Here is a 25,871-nt window from a genome sequence, read left to right as displayed (position 1 = left end):
ACCAATCATTTCCATGCCTAAAAATTCTTTGTAGAGACTGTTAATTATTTCTAGGACAATTCTCCTAACTAATTATGCTCTTTTAAGCGTACTCAGTACAAATGAGAGGTTCAACCAGTCTCAATGATCGATTTCGACTAGGATCTATGTTTATTGGGTCAGGTGGACCTTCTTCTGGTTCCTTGCTTTTCGTATTTGACGACTATAATTATAGAATTGCATAAAAACTTGCAGGATAGGTATGAGAAGGCATGCTAGAGTCCATACGATGGAAGGCTGGATTGCGACAAAGGTTGTACAAATGTTTCTAGAGAGAGAATTGAAATCGGAATTATTATCAATGACATAGTCAGCAAGGAATTCCTTCTCTTGAATGGGAGTTTGAGAATGAATACGGCGGTCAGCGTCTTCAGAAGAATATTCGGGATTTCGTTTTAGCAATCGCCTTTTTTGTATTTCCATAGTAGATGCAACACAGATAGTTTTCCAACATATGGTGTGCATTTTTGCTTCAAATAACAGCGGGACATCGAGGATTACCATGCCATGACCCGTTATGTAGTAGTAAAATAAGTCTTTCAGCATGGCCTTTCTAACGGCAGGATGAACAATTGAATTCAAGAGCTTGCGTTTGGATGGAGTTTCGAAAATGATCTTTCCAAGCTCAGGTCGATTCAAATGGCCGTCGGGAAGAATCACTTGTTGGCCAAATTCTTTTTGAATTCGTCGTTGACATTTCGTTCCCGGCTCTACTACTTTCCTTGCAAGGATATCAGCGTCAATTACAGGAACATGATATTTCTCATGAAACTGCTTGGAAACCGTTGTTTTCCCTAAACATAATTCATATTAATACATACTCCAATCCCATATTCTTATTACCCGTAGCAATGGATCCCGTCAATCCTATGATATACATAAAAGCAAGCGATTTTTACAAAATAACGCAACAAGTATTGAAAACTGGATTCGGTTCTTCAGGGTTTGCAGCTCAATAGACGATAAAACATCGACGTAGAAACAACAGTTTTTAAAGAAAAAATTAGAAGCGTATATAAATACAAAATATTACAAAATCTAATTTTTTACTACTCTCTACAGTCGCTGCTTTGCAATCGATCGCGCTAAATGAAATTTTACTGTTTTACACGATGCCTTATACTATATACCGCTCGGCAGTGAGATTTTCTATTTCGTAAATTTCAATATGCGTCTCAGCCTGCTAGTAGCAGGGCTGACCAAGGCTTTGACATTTGACATCCACCTTGAAAAATCGTATCATCGTCAGGAGATTTAAAAGATTCTCGCATTGCAAATTTTGTCACATCTTTTAAAATTTAAATTGAGCATCCTTGCATTAGCAAAAGCTGATTTCAGAACACAATGGAGGATACAGAAGATGCTACTCAGGCTACGCAAGTAACTGTAAATGAGGGCGAAAAATCCTCCGAGTTGGGAACGCAAAGTGAAAATGTCTACTTAAAGCTGGTTATGACTCGAATGGGTGATGGGAAAACACAAGTCATACCTCTTTCGCGAGATGTTCATAATGGTGTTTGGAGATTTGGTAGACATCGTACTTGCGAGGTTTCCATAGGAGGTCCTAGGGTTAGCAATTTTCACTTTGAAATCTATCAGGTAGGAGTAAGATGGCGAGTCGCGTCCGTTCTACTTTTCACGCTAACCAAAATAGGGTCATGCTAGTGAAATGGAATCACGGGATAACGTTATATTTTTACACGGTAAGAAAGAGAATACACCTGAAACAATACTTTGTATACTAACAAGCTGATAGATCACTCTTCTAATGGCACATACTTAAACTTGGTAAGCGAACTTAATGTCACTTAAGCTCTTTACTGACGTTATACAGGAGAGGTTACCAAAAAATGGTCGCACTATTTTATCGCATGGAGATGAAATTCGGGTTGGTTTAGGAGTACCAAAAGATGAAATTCGTAAGTGAAAATAAGAAGAAAACGTAGCAGGAAATATATTCTGCTCTACCTATTACGTGTTCGTTTCCATGCAGCTGACAAGGGCAGGATTTTTATGCCAAATTCCTTATAACAAGTCAGAGAGCATGAGAAAAGAAGTGATTTCGTCGGAGGAAAATAGATACGAAGTTCTTCGGACCCTTGGTACAGGGACATTCGCTATAGTAAAATTAGCGGTTGATTTAGAAACCGGCGAATACTACGCCATCAAAGTCATCAACAAGAAAAAAATTTTACTCACCAGTTCCGAAAAACGTGCTACGGAAATGTTTCAGCGAGAAATTGAAATAATAAAAACGCTACATCATGTAAGTATATAGTTGTGCTTCAATCGTTTCTTTTTCTAACGGGGTTTTTAGCCTGGCGTTGTGCGATGCCGGGAAGTTTTCGAAACTGGCGAAGAAATATTTATTGTCATGGAATATGTGGAAGGAGGAGATCTTATGGATTTCCTAATTGCAAATGGTTCAATAGATGAACAAGACAGCAAGCCTTTATTGAAAGAAATCCTAGAAACCCTTATTTATTTACATGAATCTGGTATTGCCCATAGAGATATTAAACCAGAGGTATGTCTCAAATTCATATTCGGCTTTAAAGAAGAGAACTAACGTGTGCGTTAGAATATTTTGATTACCAAAGACTTTCATTTAAAACTTTCTGATTTTGGTTTAGCTAAAGTTCTTCATGGCCAGGGCACATTCTTGGAAACCTTTTGCGGAACAATGGGTTATCTGGCCCCAGAAATTTTACAATCCAAGACCACTCCTCCTGTGGGTGGTTATGGTAATAAAGTAGACATCTGGAGTCTTGGATGTGTTCTATATGTTACGTATGTTCTTATTTTTTCCTTTCCTGGAATCCCTACTTTTAACAGATGCTAATACCTTAGATTAACTGCTACAATCCCATTTGCGGCTCCAAGTCAAGAAGAATCTATCAAACTTATATCCAAAGCAGATTTCCCCATGTCCCCACTACTGGAAAATGAAGTATCTTCGGAGGGAATCGACTTGATCACACAAATGTTTCAACTGGACCCTCAGAAGCGGATTTCTGGAAGAGAAGCATTAGATCATCCTTGGTTCAAAACTGGATCGTCTATTCAGGTTTTAGAATCCCCACCACTTTCAGAATGTGAACACAATCCTACTGAACAAATCCATTCTCCTTTATAGATGCATAACTTTAAATTTTTTAATAAAAATTCAATTAATATTTATGAACTTACATTATACCACAGTTTTGATTACTAGGGCGTATGTAAGTGCCAAAATTCCCATACAGAGAGCGTCCTATACTACGCTTATCACGAACCAGCAGTTCATAGCCTGTCTTTTATGAGCTCCTCGATTATAGAGCCAGTTGTAAGAAAATTTCATCTTTTTCATTCAGCTGACATGTAAATTGGTTTAGCCAAACTTCTCAGAGCTAAGGACTCGCGACCTACACGGTCACCAAGGTTCAGTTCGGTCACTATCATGGAATGTTTCAGGCCATCGTCTCGCAACTTCTTCTAATGATAGCACAGTTCGTATTTGGAATCTGGATCGCTTAGACTTTAAATTCTCAACGGAATTGGGATCGCGTAGCAATGGATTAGTAGAACAAGTAATTTGGGATCCAACTCATTCGGACCGGCTAATGACCGTGTACTCTGGAAAAATGATACGTTTTTGGGACTATCGGAGTAAGTACTCTCTTCATGAATTGGCATTTTGCTAACATTTTACTAGGTGCTAAACCCATCGCAGAAATCCAGAGTGATTACAACAACATTTACGGAAGTTGGAGCCCTTCTGGTCGCTATTGCTGCGTTGGAAGTCGGGTAAAAATAACCATTACTTCTATGATACCGTTTGACTAACTAGGAAATATAGGATGATATGCTCTCTTTTATTGATGCTAGGGAATGGCAGATTATGCAAACATTCCAGCAACCTTGTGAGGTATTACACTTTTGAATTTCTTTTTTATCTTTACTAATAAAAAAAGACGAATGAATGCTGTTGGTCCTTTAGCGAAGATTTACTGTACATGACTACCGGTTTAGGCACTGTGCAAATTATTCAATGGCCATCTCTTCAACGAGTATATGAAATTAATGCACATACTTCAAATTGCTATTGTATAGATATTAGTCCTGACAATGAGCGGATAGCTATTGGTGGTGCAGACGCGATTGTTACATTATGGGATACTGATGAATGGATATGCCAAAATTCCATAACCAGATCAACGTAAGAATCTTACAAGGAAGTTATTTTATTAACTTCTACTAGATATCCGATCCGCTCTCTGGGTTTTAGTTTTGATGGTCGCTTTCTGGCGAGTGGATCCGAAGATCGCTATATCGATATTGTAAGATTTTATGCATTTATCCCTACTAATAAATAGGCGGATACACTTACTGGTGAACAAATTTGGAAGCAACCGACGAACGGTCCTTTAAATAAACTTGCTTGGAATCCTACAAAACATGTTTTGGCATATGCTTTTACCGAACCTACTAGCAGTGGCTTAAAAATTTTTGGAATATAAAAATTATAACAGCTACCATTGATTTTCATTCCTTCCTCGATATAAGTTCTTTTGATGCTTTACTTAAAGTCATGCACTCATTCACTTACGCTTTACCGACACTGTATTCTATTACAAGAAAAATACATCGGTAAGATTCTGAATTATTGACAAAGCGTTTATGCCGTCAATGCCGGATAAAAATGAGGTTGAAGGAATAAAACATTCATTATCGGCGCCTGAAACACCTACAGCGTATATTTTGCAAGTACATGCTTATTATCTAACGGAAGCTCTAATACGCAAATATTTCCCTATAGAAAACATGATAATCACATGGAAAGATGACCATAGAGTGTATCTAACATTTGATTCTTCTGAACAAGCTCAATCGGCCTATTTGGATTCCTTGCGTCTTGGTAGTCAATTCAACGCAGTCATAAAGCCAGTTTACCTCTCTCACGATGAAATTCTTCGGCTATGTAGTAGGAAAAGATATCGTGTTGACATGGATGCTGCTGAGAGGTTCGTCCAACGGTAAAAAGTTCATGAGCTATAAAAAGTATCAATATATTAAGATATTACCTATCTATATAATACAGGTCTATCTTTATGAATCCGTAATAATAGCTTCCACGACTAAGCATGTATATTACCTTTGAAAGAGCCTGTCAGTTAATGTTAATGCATACTTTCTTTCAACTGCTAAATATGTAATTTGGAATTGAAAGGCTTCATGCATTTTTCTACCCCTACGTATATGACTGGATTTTTGACAAACAAAAGAAATTCATTTACTTTTAATGTAGAAACAAAAAAAATAATACCCTATCCGTTCTTTTTTTTGTTCAAAAGAATTATAGCAGCAAGATTTCCAGGTCCTATGGTTGTTCCTCTTCTACCACAATATTTTGGATGGATTCCATAACTTCATACTAAGTATCGGACACACATGTTTATTTGAATAGTTATAATTTATGAAGGCCCACATAGAACAACGGCTACTAACGTCGAGAATTGGACTTCGTTTTCTTAGTCAACAAGCGAACGCTAAGAAATACTCCAATTCGCTTTGTTTACCAAAAACAAATTTCCCCATTCGCAGTAACGAACGTGAAAATGAGCAGAAATATACGAAAGAGATAACCGATGATTTATATACATGGCAGCAAAAGAGCATACCGCTTTCAAAGTCTTTCATACTTTTAGACGGACCTCCTTATGCGAATGGAAGGTTACATATTGGTCATGCGTTGAATAAAATTTTAAAAGATATGGTGAATAGATGGAAACTTTTAAATGGCCATCAAATTAGATACGTTCCCGGATGGGATTGTCATGGGCTTCCTATCGAACTGAAAGCGGTGCAACAAAATGTACAACAAGGGTCCCCATCACAAATAAGACAAACGGCCAAGGAGTTTGCAGAAAATGCCATGGATGATCAGATGAATCTCTTTCGACGTTTAGGCGTTATGGCAGACTGGTCATCCAGATATACAACCATGAGCCATGAGTATCAAATTGCAGAATTACAAGTGTTTCGGACGTTAGTAGAGAAGGGAATGATTTTTCGTCAATTTAAACCTGTATACTGGAGTCCATCCAGTCGTTCTGCCCTTGCTGAATCCGAAATTGAATACAATGATAATCACGTTAGTTCCTCGCTTTACTTCTCATTCCCAGTGAATAGTTTTACTAACAATGGGAAACACTATGATAATGTCAAAGCTTTGGTTTGGACAACTACTCCGTGGACTATACCTTCCAATTTGGCACTTGCCTTTCATCCAGATGTGGAATATGGAATCTTTTCCAATGGTGAACAGAAGTACATTGCAGCAAAGAATTTGGTGCCTTCATTCCAATTTTTAGAAGATTTTGAAGAAGTTGGGACCTGCACCTATGAAAGTATTCGATCACTAACATATCAAAATCCCTTGATTCCCGAAAAAGTGTTTCCATTTCTACCTGCTGAATATGTTTCGGATACCACTGGTACTGGCATCGTACATGTCGCTCCTGGACATGGAATTGATGATTATTTACTAGGTTTAGAACATTCTCTGTCCCCCTTTTCTCCCGTTGACGACAATGGCGCATACACAAAAGATGCTCTCGATGGATCCCTAGATGGTTTAAATGTATTGAATGAAGGAGGGAAAAAAGTCCTTGAGCTTATGGAAGCTAACGGTATGGTAGTTCAGCTTACTCCTTATAAACATCGTTATCCATATGACTGGCGAAATAGAAAGCCTCTAATATTGAGAGCGACTGCTCAGTGGTTTATTACTTTGAAGTCGGTTAAGGATAAAGCAATTGAAGCTCTTCAATCTGTTAAAATGATTCCTGTAAATGGAATGTCACGCCTTTGCGGGTTTTTAAATAGTCGGCCTGAATGGTGTATTTCAAGACAGCGTTCTTGGGGTCTTCCAATTCCTGTACTTTATGAGAAATTATCTGGAAAACCATTACTTACACCAACGAGCATTTCTTATATTATAGGCAAGATGGAAGTAAAAGGGGTTGACGCCTGGTTCAACGATAATGACGATACTAATTGGACTCCTCCAGAATATAGAAATAAAGAATACGTTCGTGGAAAAGAAACCCTTGATGTTTGGTTTGATTCTGGAAGTGGTTTTACTACAGTACCGTTTCGTAAAGATAAACCTCTTGTAGACTTGTGTCTTGAGGGTAGTGATCAACATAGAGGTTGGTTTCAATCTCTCATTTTGATTTATCTTGCAGTTACCGACTTGAAAAACTCGCCATTTATGACCTTATTTACTCACGGGTTTGTTTTTGATGAAAAAGGGATGAAACAATCCAAATCCTTGGGGAATGTCACCGATCCGGAAGACATTTTGGATGGAAATAATATTACCTCAAAAAAGCAACTATACGGCATTGACCTGTTGAGACTATGGGTTGGCAGCTGCGATAGCACTAACGATATAAATCTCGGTCCCAACTTATTAAATCAAGTCGGAGAATCATTGAAAAAATGGAGACTAACTTGCCGATTTTGCTTGGGAAATCTGTACGATTTTTCTTTGACGGACGGAGTGGCTTATAATCAACTTCACCGTATCGATCAAGTGGCTGTTGCAAAAACAGTAGAATTTCAAAATGAAGTCCAGGATAATTATGAATCCCTTGCTTTTAATAAGGTTGTTCAAAGTATTTTACAATACATGAATAGCTTTCTTTCTTCCACATATTTTGATTCAATCAAAGATCGATTGTACTCAGATGACCCAAACAGCCTTTCTAGGCGAAGTGCTCAAACTACACTTTACAAAATTTTGCTAACAATTATTTGGTCATTTTCGCCTATCGTGCCGCTGTTGTCCCAAGAGGTGTGGAGGAGTTTTCCTAAAGCTTTACAGCCTTCCTATTCTACGCCTTTTCATGCTGGTGCTGAATTTCTGCTTCAGGATATCCAGGCCTTAGTAAAGCAAGAAAGAGGTTTGTTGATGGAAGAGTATCAATTATTGCAAAAAATTAAGTATTCCTTTAACCTATTACTACAAGAAGCAAGAAGTCAACACGGCATTCGAAGCCCTCTAGAAACAGAGGCTGTCTTAGGGATTGAAAACGAAGGATTGCAGAACGTTCTTAAGAAATACGGGAATGATCTATCACTAATTTTAGGTGCCTCTAATGTTCATGTGCATACGTCGGATACTACTGATGAGTCAAAGATGTCTTCATCGTGGGCTCTACAGAATAATGCGCAGTCTAATTTTGGAAAATTACAAATTAAGATGAAACCTGTACAATTGACTAAATGCTTGAGATGTTGGATGCATACTGTCTCAGAAGGAGAAATATGCCAACGTTGCAACGGCGTCCTATCCCCTTAATTATCCGGTTTGCCTACGAAGTAAATAATAATTTTGTAATTTAGATAGTTTCATTTTCATTTAATTGATTCTTTTTTGATATCTTCTTTAATTTGTAATAATTCATTCAAAATAGTGAGACTTCATCTTATCCGTTAAAAGTGTATGTTCACCAAACGGGAGTTTGACCTTTGCCAAATCGCAAAAAATGTCGAAACGCGGTGCTGATCATCAACTTACAAAGGATCAAGATGAATCCGATGATGATCGTAGTGGTTCTGTTGAATTAGCAACCGAAGCATCAGCCGATGTCATTGCCGCTAGAAAGTATGGAAATTTATGACAATGAAGTGATTTCGAAGCTAACAGTTTTAGAATTGCTAAGCCCAAAACAAGGAAGCGTACTGCTGGAATGTCTCAACAGGGAGGGCTTTTTTCAGGACTGGCAAAACCAGAATCTGGTAAACCTGTAGCCTCTCCCTTTGCATTTGACAAGCAAGCAAATGTGGTTTCTTCAACTAATAAATATGAAACATTACTGAAGAAACGAGGTTTGAACAAGGCATTTTTGGATAGTGTACAAAAAAGTTTAGAAAATGATCCATTTGGGAACCTTTCAATTTTAATGGAAGAGTACAAAAAACATCTTGGCTCTATCGAGAGCTCTGTATCATCTGTGGATTTAAACAAGGCACAGAATGAATCCATGCCCACTTCAGAGGCAGAGTCTGTAAAATCTTCGCAGATGGATTTTAGCAAGAGTTCTAACGATAACGAAGTTGCTACTGAAAATACTTCTACAAAACCATCTGAATCTACTTTGCCTGTCCCAGGTGCTCCACGTTTTGGATTTTCTGCACCTGATCTTAGCAAATCTTTTCAGTTCAACCCATCTTCACTTACTCCAACAGGTCCTTTGGCTGCCTTCAATAAGGAAATCACCAAACCAAATGAAGAGAAAAAGTCAGCTTTTGGATCTGAAACTCAGGCTAAGACCCCCTTCTCTTTTGGACAGAAATCCTCTTTCACACCAACCTTTTCCTTCCAAAAGACTTCACAAGAGCAAGGAGAAAAGAAGCCTAGCACTGATTTAAGCAGTGAGAACAAAGAGGAAAATGATACTCAGAAGAAGGGGTTAAATTTTTCATGGGATCCCAGCAAGCCCATCAAATTTGAAGCTCCTGAAAAGAAGTTTACTTTCACAAACCCTTTGTCAGCTAAAAAACCAGCTCCGACTCCCGAAGTAAATCCTCCCAATGCCGCATCGATTGGCTTCTCTTTCGGTACCAATCCTAACCCATTCTCTTTTGCAGCCAAACCTCCCGCTAGTGTAAATAATGAAGGAACGACTGACGAAAAAAATGAAGGAGTAGAACAACCAGAGACCGCGGAGGAGGGTAAAGAAGAGGATAAAAAAGATGAAGAAAAGCAGGACAATTCTTTAGTTGTTAGTAAAGGTCAAGGAGAAGAGAATGAAGACAGTATTTTTGAAACAAGGGCCAAACTTTATCGCTTTAATTCTACTTCAAAGTCTTATACAGACATTGGTCTCGGCCCCCTTAAATTAAATGTTGATAGGACTTCTAATGCTGCCAGACTTCTTGCACGCGTCGATGGAAATGGTAAACTTCTTTTGAATGTTCGTTTATGTAAAGACTTTGAGTATAAGTTGGCTGGAGACAAAGCCTTGACTGTTCCAGCGGCTTCTGATGACGGAAAAGGTTTGGTAACTTATTTGATTCGTGTTAAGGAAAAAGGCACGGCTGAACAGTTACTTAAGAATTTGAACGAAAAGAAGGCTACCTTATAAAGTTGTATCGACGGAGAGGGTAATCGTGTATTCCGTTAAAGTTAGACAATGCTATGACTGACAAGTTGAAGTGTATTGATTCACTTACTTACTGGATGGGCATACTTTTTTTGTAAAAATGAGATTATTAGATACGAAAAATTACATTTTTTATTGCAACCGAATTAACTTCAAAAAAATTGATTCTCGACTAAAACCTCATTTGCATTGAACTTCATTAAAATAAGAGATATGAGTTTTGGCGATTGTTCTTGCGTTAGCTTTCTTCCTCTTCTTCTTCTTCCTCTATATCTTCTTCTTCCACAGGATATGTCAAGATAGCAGCTATTCCAGACAGTAAATCCAGTTGTTTCCCGGATTCATGAAGGCTGCTAAAAATGTAAACGGTGCTCTTGGTTTCTCTTAACGCATCAACAAGGCCAACCCATTTTTTTCTAGTTGCTATATCAGAGCTTCTAAATAGAGAATCACTGATTAGTAGTTCACCAACAGCACCAATTTCAAAAGCCTTTTCGACATGCTTGGGACCGTACCAGGCACGTCTATCGTCATCATTCATAACTTGGTAAAACTTATTTAAAATACGGATTTCCTGAATGTATTTTGTATCAGCCAGGCTGGATTCAACAATTGAATTTTTGAGAACTTCATTAAGAGAATGGATATGGCCAGTACTAGAATGAAGAATCAAAAATTTTTGTTTTGCTTTGAAAACGTGTTTTAGGTCCAATTTTACAGCCATTCCCATAATATAGTCAAATAGGCCTTTGGCGACGAAGCCAGGAGAAGCTAGGATAATGACTTTGAGTTTTTCAAAATCAAGCTCTGTAGAGATTGCTTGAAAAACAGTATCGTAAAACTTGTTTAAACCCTGAAGCGTTTAGAAAAAATGCCTAAGACTCTCCAACTTTTTGGACATACCTTTTGATAAGCGCTGCTATCACCTCTACGCTTTCTGGGAATTGTTTGGTTAATTCTTTGACGCATTATGGTCATATAGTCGGTAATTAAACAAACATTTGCGATACCTACAAGTAGGTGTTAATACTCTCAAATAAATAAAGGACAATAACAAATTTAGGGACAAATGAACATACCTTCCTCAAGAACCACTGCTCCAATCTCAGCATTTCTAGATGGATTGCAAGCAGCGTCTACCCGATCTAAAGCGAATGAGTCCCATTCATTCTTGTAAAGGGTAAAATTTCTGTGCAACTCCAAATCCAGTGTGTGATATGAACCCAACCTTACGAGGGGATGATATTCTGTCGTTTTCCCCTTGATGTGTAATTCAGCTGCCTTTGTATCAAAGTCCGTAGCTTCTATTAAAACTTTCAAGGTCATTTTTTCTCTAGAGTTAGAAGTGGTACCCGTGGCTCCGACTTTGACAACACGACTAAAAATGTTATTATTAGTCAATTTTTCTAGCATTTCAAAATACACTTACCGAATCGTAGAAGCCTTCAGTTGATCGCCAATTTGGAGGATATTGTACAGGTGCCTAAAAGTGTTATTATCCAAAATCCAGCAGTCAGGCCGGTAATTTAAGCATACCACATGTCCTCAGGCTCTTCCGGGTACATTGTAATTTCTCCGGAGCCTGTTTTCTCTACATTTTTATGAACCAACTTCATTTTAACAGTGGAAGGGAAAAAACTAGGAATGGAGCGAAATACATCATAGAAGAGCGAGGACAAGGACAAGCGACAAGAGAGCGAAGACGCTTTTACAGACTAGTTTCATACAAACATAAAAATGATGAGTAACATTAAATTAAATAAAAGTAAGGTAAGGAGAACTGTCGAGCGAAGATGAATGAAGCCATGAAGGAAAACTTCCATCGCATTTCATTTGTTGAAAAACATTTCTCTATATATCAAAACAAAAATGATATCAAAGGAACATTGCAATACTCTAAAATTGTAACTTTTTCTTTTTCCTTCATTCAAATGCATGGGTTTAGATCGATTTCTGCTAAAAATACTTTCTTTCTGTTAATTGTTTGCGATTTTATGTTTTTTTCTTTTGTTTACACCTGGGGATGAGAACTATCCTACCCCACATTCACTTGGAGACAAATAATAAGCGAAAAAAGCAATAAAACAACAACAAGAGAGCCTCATTAATAAAAGATTCATATCAAATCAATTTGAAGATTCTCTTCATTTTTATGGAATGGTAAATCGCTCCTCTTCTAAGGATGCGACTCTCTTCCTCTCTTCTGTCTGCTTTTCATTCCTTACCAATGTTTCATCTGTCGCTTGTTTCAATTTTTCCCAAACACAACAACATAAATATTTTATAATTTGAAAATACTCTTTTTCTTTTTCTACAAAATATGAGAACACAAATGGACTTGGGAAATCCAACTCGCATACTTGCATCCAGATGCACAAAGGACGGATGGATGAACGGTTAATTGCAAAAAGCAAGTCTGGCTTGTATCAAAAGCAAACATTTAACTTCTTTTTTTTACTTGAACAAGAATTTTCTTTTGCGATAAAGTATTTCCATAACTTCTTAGTTTATATACTGTCAATTGATTTTGTCACAAATTGACATTATTGGTACTTCTTTTACATCAATTCTTTTTCGAATTGAGTTTGGCACACCCAGTTCTGTGTTTGTCTCCTTATCATGAAGCCTCTTCAATCTCCTGCTTGTTTGTCCATTGCTGGATCTGACTGCAGTGGCAGTGCTGGGATTCAAGCTGATTTAAAAGTCATGCAGGCTCACGGAGTTTATGGAATGTCAGTTTTAACGGCGTTAACTTCCCAAAACTCTAAAGGAATTGATGGCATATACGCCGTTCACCCCATACTCATACAGAGACAGCTGGACGCCTGCCTCAGTGACATTGAATGCGATACGGTGAAGATTGGAATGCTTCCTGATTCAAAAAGCGTAGTCCGTATTGCAGAGACTCTCCAACGGCATCACATAAAAAACATTGTCATGGATTCAGTGATTATCAGCAGCTCTGGGCACGTTATGTGTGAAGGAACTGCAATATCAGCCACTATAAAATTTCTTTTTCCTCACGTCCTCGTGTATTCCTCGAATGTCATGGAGGCTTATGTTTTGGTTCAGCGGACTCTAGGACACTGTCCTTTTACCCTTCGTTCTTTAGAGGACATAAAGAATCTAATTATGATTATCCATAAAGCAGGTCCTAGCTATATCGTTTTAAGCGGTCATCATGTTGCATACAACGACAACTTTGAGATCACTAGCTTGCCGACAACCAATTCGTTTACTGTAGACTTGATATTTGACGGAGAGAATTTCTATGCGTTTCAAAAACCATACGATTTACGGCACTCTGTAGCTGTTCATGGAACTAGTTGCTCGATGACTGCAGCGATTGCCTCAAATATAGCGTTGGGAAAACATCCTTTAGAAGCTATTCAAAAGGCTATGCAATCCATTGAATGTGCATTGTTAAATATTCAAGAGGAGTCCTCATCCATCAGTCGTACTGCTCAATTATTTTCCAAATTAAAGCCTTCCTCTTCCAATCAAACCATAACCACTCGTCTAAAATCATAACTACGAAACTCTTCATCGCCTTTACATCCCGTGCTAAACTGATATACTCTCCGCTGGTTTGATTAATCAACCGCCATACAAAGCTATTGTTACAAAATCTTTACTTTTATTTACCCATATTTATCATTTTTGGCTCTTTTTTTTTTTCATAGCCCTTTATTTATAACTTGATTCATTTACGTCTCTTACATGTCGTGTGAGACTGCATCGAACGAAGGACAAACCAATTAAGAACAAAGTAAGAACTTTTCATACTCTTTAGATATTAAAATGAACACCTTTTATGTAAAAGGCTTCGCGAAATTTTTCATAACACTCCAGGTGCTTTATAAAAGAACACTTATGCATTGTTACAAACACCGGGCAGGTTCACCATCCACCGACTCTGAAAAACGTGAAATCGTACTCTACCCTCTCAATTTCGTAAGTTTTCTCACACATCGTGCCATTCTTTGACAAACGTGGTGGGTTTCCAGCACATACACCGAAGCGAACATACCTTTTATTATTTCTCTCGTTCTGCATATACCGATTTGTGTTTGGTAGGTAAGACGCCCACTGCTCTGGCCCGACGAATGGCCCTCGATACAAGCCTTTGGTTCTTTGCACTCAGACCCGTGTCGGCTCTCGGCTTAATACGGCCCAATTCAGTTATGAAATTAGACAATACAACAGGATTTTTCCAAAATTCTAGTGGGCTCCGGTTGGCTGCTTTAAAGCAGTCGTGTCTTTTGGGATTGAAGAAATTGCCTTGATTTCTTGCTTCCACCGTTTCAAACTTTAAATCACTTGGAGAGTATACCTGACCCTCAGTAACGTTTGGTACTAAAAAAGGTGGGATAAACGAATCGCTCCGTCTTTGGAATCCGGCATTTTTCCTCACGCTGGAATTCTGTGTATTTGGTGCTTGAAGGGAAATACCAGTACAGAACGGACGATTCCTTTGAAAACTAACGGTTTGAAGCACATGTCTCGAATTGTTCTCAATAGAACTGAAGAATTTCCGCGTAAACATGATCCTCGTTCTGATCGGTTTAGACTAGATGCATTGTACCAAGAGACCTTCAAAAGTACCTTTCGTTCCAGTACTCTGTTAGGTTCGGTTACTGTATACACGCTTCATTTCCGAAACATTACTAATGTGCGTTGCAACAACCTTCACTATTCTCCAAAAAGAAGGAAATTTACTAAAAGGGAAAGAATTCTTCATGCGTATGTATGGTTTCTTTACTTTTGCATTCGTAAGGTAAGTAAAGTCTATATGAAAAACTATTTGTAGCAATTGCTAAATATTAAATTATATACAGCTTAAATTTGGTAAATTCAACCGTTAATGGTTGACTTCTCATAAATTAAAAGCAACAATATAGTCAAAAGATGATCTCAAACGGTAAAATCATTCCAATAAGACAAGCAAAAATCATCAAAAGCAATTAAAAAATTAGAAATGGAAATGGAAGGACGTAGATGTTGAAAGTAGTAACAAATGTTGAGAAACAAAATTATCGAAATACATAAACACCCATTTTTGGATATCCGAAAGTAGAAAAATGAAATAAAAGGTCAAACCATAAAATCAATAAAGCAGTACAAGGAAAAAGCATATATAGCTGAGCAAATTTTAAACGAACGTAATTAAGTATTATCGTATGCAAGCGGTCCTATCAAACCATGCAGCAAAAAGAGAAAAAAGAAAAATTCCAGAAGAAAAGGGAAGGAGCCAAAAAAGAAAGCAAAGAGATTCATACTGTTTGAATGCGCTAAGGTATTAAAAGTTTTTAAAACAACCATAAAAGAGAACCACCGATCATTCATCCATTTCCAATTAAAGGCCAATGTTTTGTTTCCTTTCTAAGTAGTAAAGTACTAAAAACTTACTTCAAAAATCCGTTCAAAGAATGGATTATTTAGTAAGTTTCTTAAAATTAATAAACCAAAAACTATGGTTGAATTCTCCCATCCTCCATATTATAAAAAAAATTCTATGTTGAATGAAAAAAAAAAGAAATAAATAAAAGCACAGTTATAAAATAAACGTACATTTATAGATTAGGTTAGGGACATTTTTAGCCCTAAACTTCAAAAAAAAAGTATATATACATATGTATACAATACCAACATAAGATAAAACCATTGAAATAATAAATAAGCATAAACAATCTTTTCATCCTACCAAGCAACTATACGTTGACTTGCCAGTCTTCCATCATTTGATCTCCCTGAGGAGAAGCTGAAGACCCATGAAGTCCTTCATAAATAATAGCTCCAGCCTTCCTTCGGAGCTCTACCCAACTGACCTCTGGTGTAGCTAATATTTGATCTATTGTAGGACGATTTCTTGGTTCGGGCGCCAACATCCATTGAACGACACGATCGAGACCTCCTTGACCGATTATACTGTTCATAGGCAAATCACGAGAAGAGGAAGTGTTACTAGAGCCTTCGGTGGAAGAAAGCCGTGGTGCATCAGAAAGATCGCCTGAACGAAGTTTTTGCCAAGATTGGCCATTATCTGGCAGGACAATATTAGCTGCCGCCTCGAACACAGTAATTCCAAGACTAAAAATGTCGGCAGGCTTGTCGTACAAATGGTTGGACAAAATTTCGGGAGCAATATATTCGCAATCTCCCTCTCGCTCCAATCCTCTTGGGACGGGCCAGACGCTTGCCATTCCAAAGTCACCAATTTTTAAAGTCCCTTCAAACGTGATCATAACATTCGCGGGTTTCAAATCCAAATGAATGTAATTCTTACTATGTATATACTGCAGTCCTAAAGCCAATTCCACGAGAATTTTCCAAACTCGAAACTCATCTAAGCGAGAAAGCTGACCTTGCTCTTCTAAAAATCTATCCAGACTGCCATTCTCGCACAACTCTACTTGCATAAATAGATACCCGTTAAATTCCCAAGAATCAATTAACTCAACAATATGATCATGCCCCTTAAGTGCCCTTTGAATAGAAACCTCGTGCAACAAACGACTTCTCTCTTTAGGTCCACTATATTTTACCTTCAATTTCTTTACAGCATACTTTAAGGATCGTTCCAAAGGATCTTCAACTTGAAAAACCTCGCTAAACTCACCCCTCCCAAGGACGGTGATATTTCGAAAGCGATTATGTAAATCATCCGCAGGTGACTCGGGGGATTTCGAGGTAAGAGCAGAAGGAAATGACAAGTTCGAATTTACATTGGCGGGGTTTCCCAGGATTGCAGATTCCTCTTCCATTTCAGCAAAAATTTCAGAGTTATTGCGATGCTGATGAGAGGGATAATGAAACTCGTCCAAGTACATCGACGAGTTTTCAAAATCAAAAGGATTACGAGTAGGGGTAGAAGGGGCAAGGAATTCAGATCCCGAGGGCTGCTTGACGGTAGAAGAGGGCGGCTGCAACCTCAAAAAGTCCATAGATGGCTTGCCGAGTTTTGCGGAAGAAAAAGAGTTTTGATGGGTGGGGGTGCTTTGGCCTTGCAAGACAAAAGAAGAAGAATTCGTGTTGGAAGGTGTGGAAGGAGAAGGAGGAGAGTCAGCTAGCTTCATGTTGGAACGCAAAACGGAGGAAGGCTTTGAAGGAGTGCTTGGAGGCAAGGGAGTCGTAAGATTAAAAGGTTTACGAGGCCTACTCTGTTTGGAAAGCAAACCAGTACTGAGAAAAGCCTGGGAGGAAGGTTTGACCTGTTGAAATGGGGTGGTAAAAAGATTGTGGCCGGGATTTGAAATCGGAAGGGTTGCGTTTGGGAAAAGAGTAGAAGTGGAAGCAAAGGAGGAGGAGTGATCATCATGTGAGGATGGATCGGGAGAGGGATTGTGAAGCATGGGAGAATCATTATGTTTTATGGAAGAAAAGGGAGAAGGGGCCGGATTGGATTTACCAAACAGAAAAGAAGAAGAACGGGGAGTTGGACGTTTAGGAGTTGGTAGAAAGACGGAAGGAGACGGAGCTGCTGAAGGAGTTGCGACTGGATGTTGGACGGGGAAACGTTGAGGAGACTTTTGAGGAGAAGCAAAAGCGTGTGAGGATTGAGAGAAGAAGGAGGAAGAGGAAGGGCGGTGAGAATGAGAGGGAAAGCGAGGAGGAGGGGGAGCGGCGACAGCAGCAGCGGGACCTGGGGTGGAAGTAGAAACGAATTGGGGAGACGAAGTAGCAAAAGGGGAAAAGGAAGAAGGTTGAGAGGAAGAGAAGGTATTGGGAGGGTGTTTGAGGGAAGAGAAAGGGTCCTTTTTCCGAAGTTTTTGTGCGGGAGTGTAGGGACTGCGATAGGAGGACAAAAAAGAAGAGGAGGAAGGAGAAAGGTTAGCAGGGGAGGAATGGTGAGAGGGCGGAGGGGGAGAGGAAGTACCGTTTGTGAGGGAAGTGGAAAAGTAGGTACGTTTTGGGGCGCTTCCGGAAGACTTGTAGGAAGAAGAGAGGGAAAAAGGAGGAGAGGGGGAAGTAGAGGCGAGGGTGGTAGAAGAGTTGGAAATAGAAGGAACAGCGGTTTGGGTAAAAGGAGAGGTATTGGTGGAAGGTAGGTAGGAGCGTTTTACGGAAAAAGGGGGTCGAGAAGGATGGGAAAATGGAGAGGAATGGAGAGAGGGTTTGGCGGTGGAGGAAGAGGCGGCGGAAGGAGATTGAGGAGAGTAAAAGGGAGAAGCATTGGTGGAGGAGGAAGTAGTGTTAGGAGGGAAGAAGGTTTCCTGATTGAGATTCATAGAACGTTGGGATCGCCGAAGGGTACAAGGCCTACGATTCGAGGAAGAGGAGGAGGACATGACGGAGGGAAGGGAATCGATAAACAAGGAGACTAGCTAAATAAAAGAGAAAGAGAATGAGAGAGACCAAAAAAAAGAAAAGAACGACGAAAAGAGAAACGACAAGGAAAACCAACCGAGTACACACAAAAGGAAAAAGAGAAAGAGAACTAGAGGAAGAGAAGCATAAACAACAAGAGAGAGAGAGAGAGAGAGAGAGAGAGAGAGAGGTAGGGAAAGAAAGAAAGAAAAAAAAAAACAATTTTGTGAATGAGGGAAAAAAAGGCAACGTCAGGAGCAAGCAAACAAGCAATAAGGAGACGCGTCGCGTAGGAGTACAGGAAAGGAAAACAAACAAAAAAGAACGAAATAGAAATAAACAGAAAGGTTTCGTCCTAATAAATTGTATAAACAGGGAACAATCTCCAAAGAATGTAGAAAAAGAGAGAAACGCAAAAAAATTAGGTGCACAGAGGCAAACTAGGCGTGGATGGGTAGGAGCAAGCATTGACGGAGGATACTGTGGTGTGGAGGGGTACGCAAAAAAAAGTAGTGGAGTGGAACGAGAGACGAGACGAGTAAAGAAAAGAAAAGAAAAGAAAAGGGCTTTTCTTGAACCTTTTGTTTCTTTTATTTTTATTTTTATTTTTACTCTTTGTTCCAAGAAAGGGGAAAATACATTCGTAAAATCTGTCGATCGGATCCTATTTTGACCTGTTCACTAGTGAATGTTCAACCTCAGGACTCTTGTGTTTAGCGCAGTCGAGGGACGATGGTATGAACGATAAGGAGACGAAAGGAGGAAAGATGTTAGTTGGAAATTTGGAGTTTATGCTGAACAAGCATTCGTGGGGCAGAGCAGATGGAAGGAAACGAACTTCACCGTTCAACCTTGAACTCCGAGGAACCGAATAAGAAGCGAAACCGAAACCGAGAAAGCATGACTAAGAGAGAAGCAGAGGGAAAAGAGGAGGGGGAAAGATAGAGATAGATATAGAGATAGAAAGAAAAGGTAAACAAACCGAAAAAAAGTTAAGAAAAGAGGGAAATCAGAGGATCGTAGATTTGTTTACATCTACATTGCTACACTGAAAAACAACTGCTCATCATGAAATTAGTTTCAACCAGTTTTAACTTTGCCTCGTTCGATGGCTCCTTTTTCTCATCTCGCTTTTTTAATACTCCGATAATCGGAATGTTCTACAGCCGATAAGTTGTCCAAAGCGATATCTGCTATTTTTTCATTTCTCTCTCTCTCTCTCTCTCTCTCTTGTTGCTTATGCTAATTTCGCTTTTTTATCTCCATCACTTCTCCAAGATAGCGAACGGCCCTGCTCCCTATCCACAACAAGCTTTAGTCTCAACGAAGGTTCATTGGAATGTTACAGACGAGTGATGCATATAACGAATGGACGAAATAGCGTAAAGCATCGCGATCATTGGACGGTTTCAACCAAACAAGAATTGAGCATCCTCCTCGTGAAACCATACTGCTGTTTCTATTGAAAATTCCTCCGCGCAATTCAATAACAAGGGGAAAGAGGGTTAAGATGACAAACAGAGGGTTGTAGGAGGAATAGAAATTTGGTGTAATGCATACAGAAAGCAATTCATCTACGAGGACAAGTTTAATCGTTGCTTTTTGCATTGCACGAATTTCTATTCCTCCTATAACCCTCGCTCTTGTTTTATCTGATGCTTCGCAATTTTCCCTTTTGTCTCCTTTCCCCTTGTAGATGGATGGACCTCGGACCTCGAAACAAGTGCTTATTCATGCAGTGACATCATTACGGATGTTCTTTATACCGATGAATTTATATACATAAAAGGCCTGCAGTAACAAATTTTGTATCCAGGTCGTCCATCTACAGAATTCCTAATTTATTTAATTGGAATTTCTTTTAAAAATTCATAGGGAAAAAAATCTTTGTATTTGCGACTGTTTTTCTTCTTTTCTCTTCTCTTCTTTTTGTTGTGCTCTTTTTAAGCGCAAATTGCTGCTGCTGCTGCTGCTGCTCTTTTGTGTAGCTCTTTTTTCTTAATTTTAATTGGCTTTTATTTTCTAAAAGAGCTTTCTTTTACGAATTTGGATTCTTCTCCCAACCACGAGGTTTGTCCTATTTTTATTCGTTTTATTCGTTGACTTGCTTTTTGGTCAACTTCTTGGCATTGAATTAGTTGAGTTGAGTTGAGTTGAGTTGAGTTAATTTGGGTTTAGTTTGGATTACTTGGGTTTCGTTTCGACTTTAGCGTCATGTCTTCCTCCGCTGGCCATTTTGCAGCTCCTTCTGAATCTTCTTACGCATCCGCTAATTCCCTGGATGACCATTCCTCTCGTCCTCTTGATGTCTTTCCCAAAACTACCAAAGATCAGCAATCAGATGCCTCTTCCATATCCTCTGCTGCGACCTACGCAGCTAGAAATCAACATCAACCTCACCCTCAGATGACCCATGAGACCCATTACGACTCTACCACCTATGCCCCTCCCGTTGACGCCCCTACTTCTTCCTCTTCCGTCTCGTCGGTCGATCATCTTAGCGGTGATCCTTTTGCATTGGGCGAGGATTTTGATCTTAAACGTTACCTTCGTGGCTACAAAGATGCCCTTCAACGCGACGGCATCCACTCCCGTACCACCGGTGTCTGCATGCGCGATACCAGCATTTATGGTTTGGGCTCTGGTTACGAGTTTCTTACTACCTTTATCGACATTTTCGCTGCTCCCTACCGTCGGTTCAAAGAACGACAGGTTGTCAAAAAGGCCATCCTCTCCCATACTAACGCCCTCGCAAATGCTGGTGAGCTCGTCATGGTCTTAGGTCAACCCGGTGCTGGTTGCTCAACTTATTTGCGCTCCGTCGCTGGCGAAACTGATCATTATAAAGACACCGAGACCACCCTTCATTACGACGGCATCAATGCCGCCGAAATGAGAAAGCATTACCCAGGTGATGTCCTTTATTCTGGTGAAAATGATGTCCATTTCCCCTCTCTTACTACCCGCGAAACTATCAACTTTGCCGCTCGTGTTCGCACTCCTCGCAATCGTCCATGCAACCTCTCCCGTAACGAGTACATGTCTCGGGTTCGTGATCTCATTGCTACTAGTTTTGGTCTTACCCATACTTACAAGACAAAGGTCGGTAACGACTTCATTCGTGGTGTCTCGGGTGGTGAACGCAAACGTGTTACTATTAGTGAAGCCTTTGCTCTTCGGCCCACCATTGCCTGCTGGGATAATAGTACCCGTGGTTTGGATTCTAGTACCGCTTTCGAATTCGTAAATAACCTACGTATTTGTGCAGACGAGCTCCAGTTAACCTCTTTCGTCACTGCTTATCAAGCTAGTCAAAAGATTTATGATCTTTTCGACCGTGTTTGTGTCCTTTATGCTGGTCGTCAAATTTATTATGGCCCGGCTTCCAAGGCCAAAGACTACTTCCTCAACATGGGTTTTGTTTGCCATCCCCGTGAAACTACCCCTGATTTCTTGACGGCCATTTCCGATCCCAATGCCCGTCAACCTAAAGAGGGTTGGGAAGACCGTGTTCCGCGCACTCCTGAAGACTTTGAACGTAGATGGCATGAACACCCCTTGCATGCTCAACTTCTTCGTGAGATGGATGAATACGATAGAAGATGGGATGAAAACTCTTCTCCCGATTCTACTCGCTCATCGAAGGATCTCAACGATGGTACGTCTGCTGTCACAAAACATGAACAGTATCGTGATAGTGCTCGTTCTGAAAAAGCGAAAACTATGTCTAAAACATCTCCTTACACTGTCACTTTTTGGATGCAATTGCGCTATTGTTTAATTCGTTCGTGGCAACGATTTATCAATGATCCGGCTTACATCGGAGCCATGGCTTTTGCTTTTATGTTCCAATCGTTAATTATTGGCTCCATTTTTTACAATCTTCAGGATACTACCAGTGATATGTTCACTCGTGGTGGTACTCTTTTTTTTGCCATCTTATTTACTGCTCTTCAAAGTCTTTCAGAAATTGCAAACATGTTTGCCCAACGTCCTATTATTGCGAAGCATCGTGCATCTGCTCTCTATCATCCAGCGGCCGACGTTATCAGTAGTTTGATTGTTGATATTCCTTTCCGGTTCATCAATGTAACCGTCTTTTCTATCATTCTTTACTTTTTAACTGATTTGCGACGTACTGCTGGAGGCTTTTGGACCTTTTATGTCTTCTTATTCCTTTCTGCACTTACGATGACTACGTTCTTTAGAGGTCTCGCTTCCATCATGCCTAATGTAGCTTCTGCTTCTGCTTTGGGTGGTATGGGTGTCTTGGCTATTGCCATCTACACTGGTTATGCTATTCCCAATATTAATGTTGGCTGGTGGTTCCGTTGGATTTCATACGTTGATCCTGTACAATTCGGCTTCGCCTCTCTTATGATTAATGAATTTAAAGCTCAAAAATACCAGTGCACTTCAATGGTTCCTTCTGGAGGTGATTACGATAATGTTTCTTCTGAATATAAAGTCTGCCCAATCACCAGCGCCCAACCAGGTCAGACTACTGTTGACGGCTCATCCTACCTTTACGCGAGCTTCAATTACAAAACCCGTCAATTATGGAGAAATCTTGCAATCATTATTGGTTATTATGCTTTCTTGATTGGTGTTAACATCGTTGCTAGTGAGGTCTTGAATTTTAGTGACCTGAAGGGTGAATATCTCATTTTCCGTCGTGGCCATGCTCCCAGTGCTGTAAAGGAGGCTGTTCAAGAAGGCGGAAAACCTTTGGATTTAGAAACTGGTCAAAATACTCAAGGTGGCAATGTTGAAAAATCCCCTCCAAATTCTGAAGAAACCGACAAAGAGTACGAGACTATTGAGAAAAGCAAAGACATTTTCAGCTGGAGAGATCTATCTTATGATATCACTATTAAAGGAGAAAAGCGACGACTTTTGAGTGGGGTTAATGGTTTTGTAAGGCCAGGAAAACTTACCGCCTTGATGGGTGAGTCAGGTGCTGGTAAGACCACCCTTTTAAACGTGCTTGCTCAACGTGTTGACATCGGTATTGTCACTGGTAATATGCTTGTTAATGGTCACCCTCTTGACTCTACATTCCAGCGTCGTACCGGGTATGTACAGCAACAGGATGTTCACGTTTCTGAGTCTACTGTTCGAGAAGCACTTCAATTCAGTGCTGCACTTCGCCAACCGTCCACTGTTCCTCTTTCTGAAAAGTATGAATACGTTGAAAGTGTTATCAAATTATTGGAAATGGAAGCCTATGCTGAAGCTATCATTGGTACCCCTGGCTCTGGCTTAAATGTCGAGCAACGTAAGCGTGCAACTATCGGTGTGGAGTTGGCTGCTAAACCAGCTCTTCTTTTGTTTTTAGATGAGCCCACTTCGGGTTTGGATAGTCAATCGGCATGGTCGATCGTTCAATTTTTGCGTAAACTGACTGATGCTGGCCAAGCAATTCTTTGCACAATTCACCAACCTAGTGCTGTGTTGTTTGACCAATTTGACAGATTGCTGCTACTCCAAAAGGGTGGTAAGACAGTGTACTTTGGTAATATTGGTGATAATTCCAGGACTTTATTGAATTACTTTTCCTCTCATGGAGCTACTCCTTGTCCTCCTGATGCTAACCCAGCCGAATACATTCTTGACGTGATTGGCGCTGGTGCAACTGCGAAGACTGATCGTGATTGGCATGAAGTTTGGCAAAATTCGGATGAACGTAAAGAAACTACTCAAGAGTTGGATGAAATTGAACGTAGTAAGCCGGAGACCAAAGAGAAGGTTAACAAATCAGATACTCATACTTATGCTATGCCAATTTGGACCCAAATTAGATTTGTGTTGCTTAGAAATTTCCAGTCTTATTGGAGAGAACCCTCGCTATTGATGTCTAAGATGATGTTGAATATTTTCGCCGGATTGTTTATCGGCTTCACTTTCTATAATCAAGGAACAGGTTCTCAAAACATGCAAAATAAGCTTTTCGCAGTTTTTATGGCAACAGTGCTTGCTGTTCCTCTTATTAATGGTCTACAACCCAAATTCATTGATCTTCGAAATGTGTTTGAAGTAAGAGAGAAGCCATCCAACATTTACAGTTGGGTTGCATTTGTTATTTCGGCAATTATAGTCGAAATCCCATTCAACCTTATATTTGGTACGATTTTCTTTTTGTGTTGGTTTTATCCCGTCAAGTTTTATAAGAATTTGGAACATACAAGTGACAGAACAGGTTATGCTTGGTTAATGTATATGATTTTCCAAATGTACTATTCCACATTTGGCCAAGCCGTCGCTAGTGCTTGTCCCAACGCTCAGACTGCGTCCGTCGTGAACAGTTTGGCATTTACTTTCATTATCACCTTCAACGGTGTCATGCAGCCAATCAGCAATTTGATTAAATTTTGGCATTGGATGCACTCTTTGACACCTTTCACTTACATTATTGAAGGTTTATTGGGTGATTTATTGCACAATGTTCCGGTGAACTGCAAGCCGAACGAAATCAGCCACTTGAATCCTCCAAATGGTGAAACTTGTCAATCCTACTTGAAGAACTTTTTGCAAAGTGAGCTTGCCGGTAATTTATTAAACCCTGATGCCACAACCGATTGTCAATATTGTCGATACCGTACGGGTGACCAGTTTTTGATGCAGTTCGGTATGAAGTTTGATCATCGCTGGCGTAACTTTGGTATCGTCATTGGTTATGTCTTCTTCAATGTCTTTGCTGTGTTGCTACTATTTTACATTTTCCGGGTTATGAAAATTAGAAGTACTCGACTTTACAGAAAGATTACAAGAACTGGATAAAACAAAAAAACAAAAAAAAAGAAGCGTTAAGTATATATGCATAAGGGTATGTGTATATGCAGGGGTTTAATTAAGGATATATACAAAATTCTTGGTAATGCACGGCAAGGTATTAATAATGATCTTAATTTATACCTAATATATTTTTTATTCTTCTTTTTTTTTGAAAATTATAGCTTTGCCAAACATAAACTTTGACGTAAAAACGTGTTGTTTGTGTTGCTTTTATGCCAACACAAATTCACAATAAAATATGTAGTTGTATTAGTAGTTTATAGGAATGCAAAGAACGCTAAAATGTGAACAGTATGGTTTTTCATTTTTTTATGAATATCTATATTCAGTTTGTTTGACGATAACGACTTTATAAGCTTTTCCTAAAATCCTATCTTACTTTATAACTGACTTGGTCTAACATCTACTACATTCAGTACACATGAAACTGCGCTTTATGATGTAGAAGCATGGACGAAGAAACGAATTGAAAAGATGTGTGAACCATGTATATGCATGGAATGAGTAAACGACCTTTTTTACATGGCCATCATGAGGCTTTAAATGCTTTTTAATCTATTGTGAAATAAGAGTTTT

General features: G+C 39.3%; 11 protein-coding genes across 11 annotated transcripts; 7 read left to right on the top strand and 4 right to left on the bottom strand.

Moving 5' to 3' along the window:
* Positions 1–150: 150 nt before the first annotated feature.
* cab5 (dephospho-CoA kinase) lies at positions 151–919 on the bottom strand (the record flags this gene model as incomplete). Its single annotated transcript, XM_056183145.1, has 2 exons — positions 151–833; positions 883–919. 2 exons carry the CDS (start codon positions 917–919, stop codon positions 151–153), a joined length of 720 nt encoding a protein of 239 aa, XP_056039648.1.
* A 464-nt stretch (positions 920–1,383) lies between these two features.
* On the top strand, positions 1,384–3,175 carry cds1 (DNA replication checkpoint kinase Cds1; the record flags this gene model as incomplete). The annotated part of the gene is made up of 8 exons (XM_056183144.1): positions 1,384–1,638; positions 1,694–1,742; positions 1,796–1,827; positions 1,874–1,958; positions 2,046–2,305; positions 2,357–2,566; positions 2,621–2,829; positions 2,890–3,175. 8 exons carry the CDS (start codon positions 1,384–1,386, stop codon positions 3,173–3,175), a joined length of 1,386 nt encoding a protein of 461 aa, XP_056039678.1.
* A 162-nt stretch (positions 3,176–3,337) lies between these two features.
* tho3 (THO complex subunit Tho3) lies at positions 3,338–4,538 on the top strand (the record flags this gene model as incomplete). Its single annotated transcript, XM_056183143.1, has 7 exons — positions 3,338–3,364; positions 3,414–3,687; positions 3,734–3,825; positions 3,878–3,946; positions 3,993–4,237; positions 4,280–4,358; positions 4,395–4,538. 7 exons carry the CDS (start codon positions 3,338–3,340, stop codon positions 4,536–4,538), a joined length of 930 nt encoding a protein of 309 aa, XP_056039638.1.
* A 169-nt stretch (positions 4,539–4,707) lies between these two features.
* On the top strand, positions 4,708–5,058 carry SOMG_04355 (Schizosaccharomyces specific protein; the record flags this gene model as incomplete). Its single annotated transcript, XM_056183142.1, has 1 exon — positions 4,708–5,058. The coding sequence occupies one exon, from the start codon at positions 4,708–4,710 to the stop codon at positions 5,056–5,058; it is 351 nt and encodes a 116-aa protein (XP_056038896.1).
* A 436-nt stretch (positions 5,059–5,494) lies between these two features.
* Positions 5,495–8,386, top strand: ism1 (mitochondrial isoleucine-tRNA ligase; the record flags this gene model as incomplete). Its single annotated transcript, XM_056183141.1, has 1 exon — positions 5,495–8,386. One exon carries the CDS (start codon positions 5,495–5,497, stop codon positions 8,384–8,386), a length of 2,892 nt encoding a protein of 963 aa, XP_056039634.1.
* Positions 8,387–8,573: 187 nt separating this feature from the next.
* On the top strand, positions 8,574–10,175 carry nup61 (nucleoporin Nup61; the record flags this gene model as incomplete). The annotated part of the gene is made up of 2 exons (XM_056183140.1): positions 8,574–8,692; positions 8,741–10,175. 2 exons carry the CDS (start codon positions 8,574–8,576, stop codon positions 10,173–10,175), a joined length of 1,554 nt encoding a protein of 517 aa, XP_056039596.1.
* Positions 10,176–10,431: 256 nt separating this feature from the next.
* Positions 10,432–11,809, bottom strand: dom34 (Dom34-Hbs1 translation release factor complex subunit; the record flags this gene model as incomplete). Its single annotated transcript, XM_056183139.1, has 5 exons — positions 10,432–11,046; positions 11,097–11,203; positions 11,273–11,571; positions 11,623–11,676; positions 11,730–11,809. 5 exons carry the CDS (start codon positions 11,807–11,809, stop codon positions 10,432–10,434), a joined length of 1,155 nt encoding a protein of 384 aa, XP_056039624.1.
* Positions 11,810–12,812: 1,003 nt separating this feature from the next.
* Positions 12,813–13,724, top strand: SOMG_04351 (phosphomethylpyrimidine kinase; the record flags this gene model as incomplete). The annotated part of the gene is made up of 1 exon (XM_056183138.1): positions 12,813–13,724. The coding sequence occupies one exon, from the start codon at positions 12,813–12,815 to the stop codon at positions 13,722–13,724; it is 912 nt and encodes a 303-aa protein (XP_056039559.1).
* Positions 13,725–14,229: 505 nt separating this feature from the next.
* On the bottom strand, positions 14,230–14,739 carry rsm18 (mitochondrial ribosomal protein subunit S18; the record flags this gene model as incomplete). The annotated part of the gene is made up of 1 exon (XM_056183137.1): positions 14,230–14,739. The coding sequence occupies one exon, from the start codon at positions 14,737–14,739 to the stop codon at positions 14,230–14,232; it is 510 nt and encodes a 169-aa protein (XP_056039612.1).
* Positions 14,740–15,904: 1,165 nt separating this feature from the next.
* Positions 15,905–18,481, bottom strand: wee1 (M phase inhibitor protein kinase Wee1; the record flags this gene model as incomplete). The annotated part of the gene is made up of 1 exon (XM_056183136.1): positions 15,905–18,481. The coding sequence occupies one exon, from the start codon at positions 18,479–18,481 to the stop codon at positions 15,905–15,907; it is 2,577 nt and encodes an 858-aa protein (XP_056039816.1).
* A 2,233-nt stretch (positions 18,482–20,714) lies between these two features.
* On the top strand, positions 20,715–25,280 carry bfr1 (plasma membrane brefeldin A efflux transporter Bfr1; the record flags this gene model as incomplete). Its single annotated transcript, XM_056183135.1, has 1 exon — positions 20,715–25,280. One exon carries the CDS (start codon positions 20,715–20,717, stop codon positions 25,278–25,280), a length of 4,566 nt encoding a protein of 1,521 aa, XP_056039723.1.
* Positions 25,281–25,871: the final 591 nt, after the last annotated feature.

The sequence above is a fragment of the Schizosaccharomyces osmophilus genome, chromosome 3 (assembly GCF_027921745.1).
Source record: "Schizosaccharomyces osmophilus chromosome 3, complete sequence".
NCBI lineage: Eukaryota > Fungi > Ascomycota > Schizosaccharomycetes > Schizosaccharomycetales > Schizosaccharomycetaceae > Schizosaccharomyces > Schizosaccharomyces osmophilus.
This window is presented reverse-complemented; position numbering and strand designations above follow the sequence as displayed.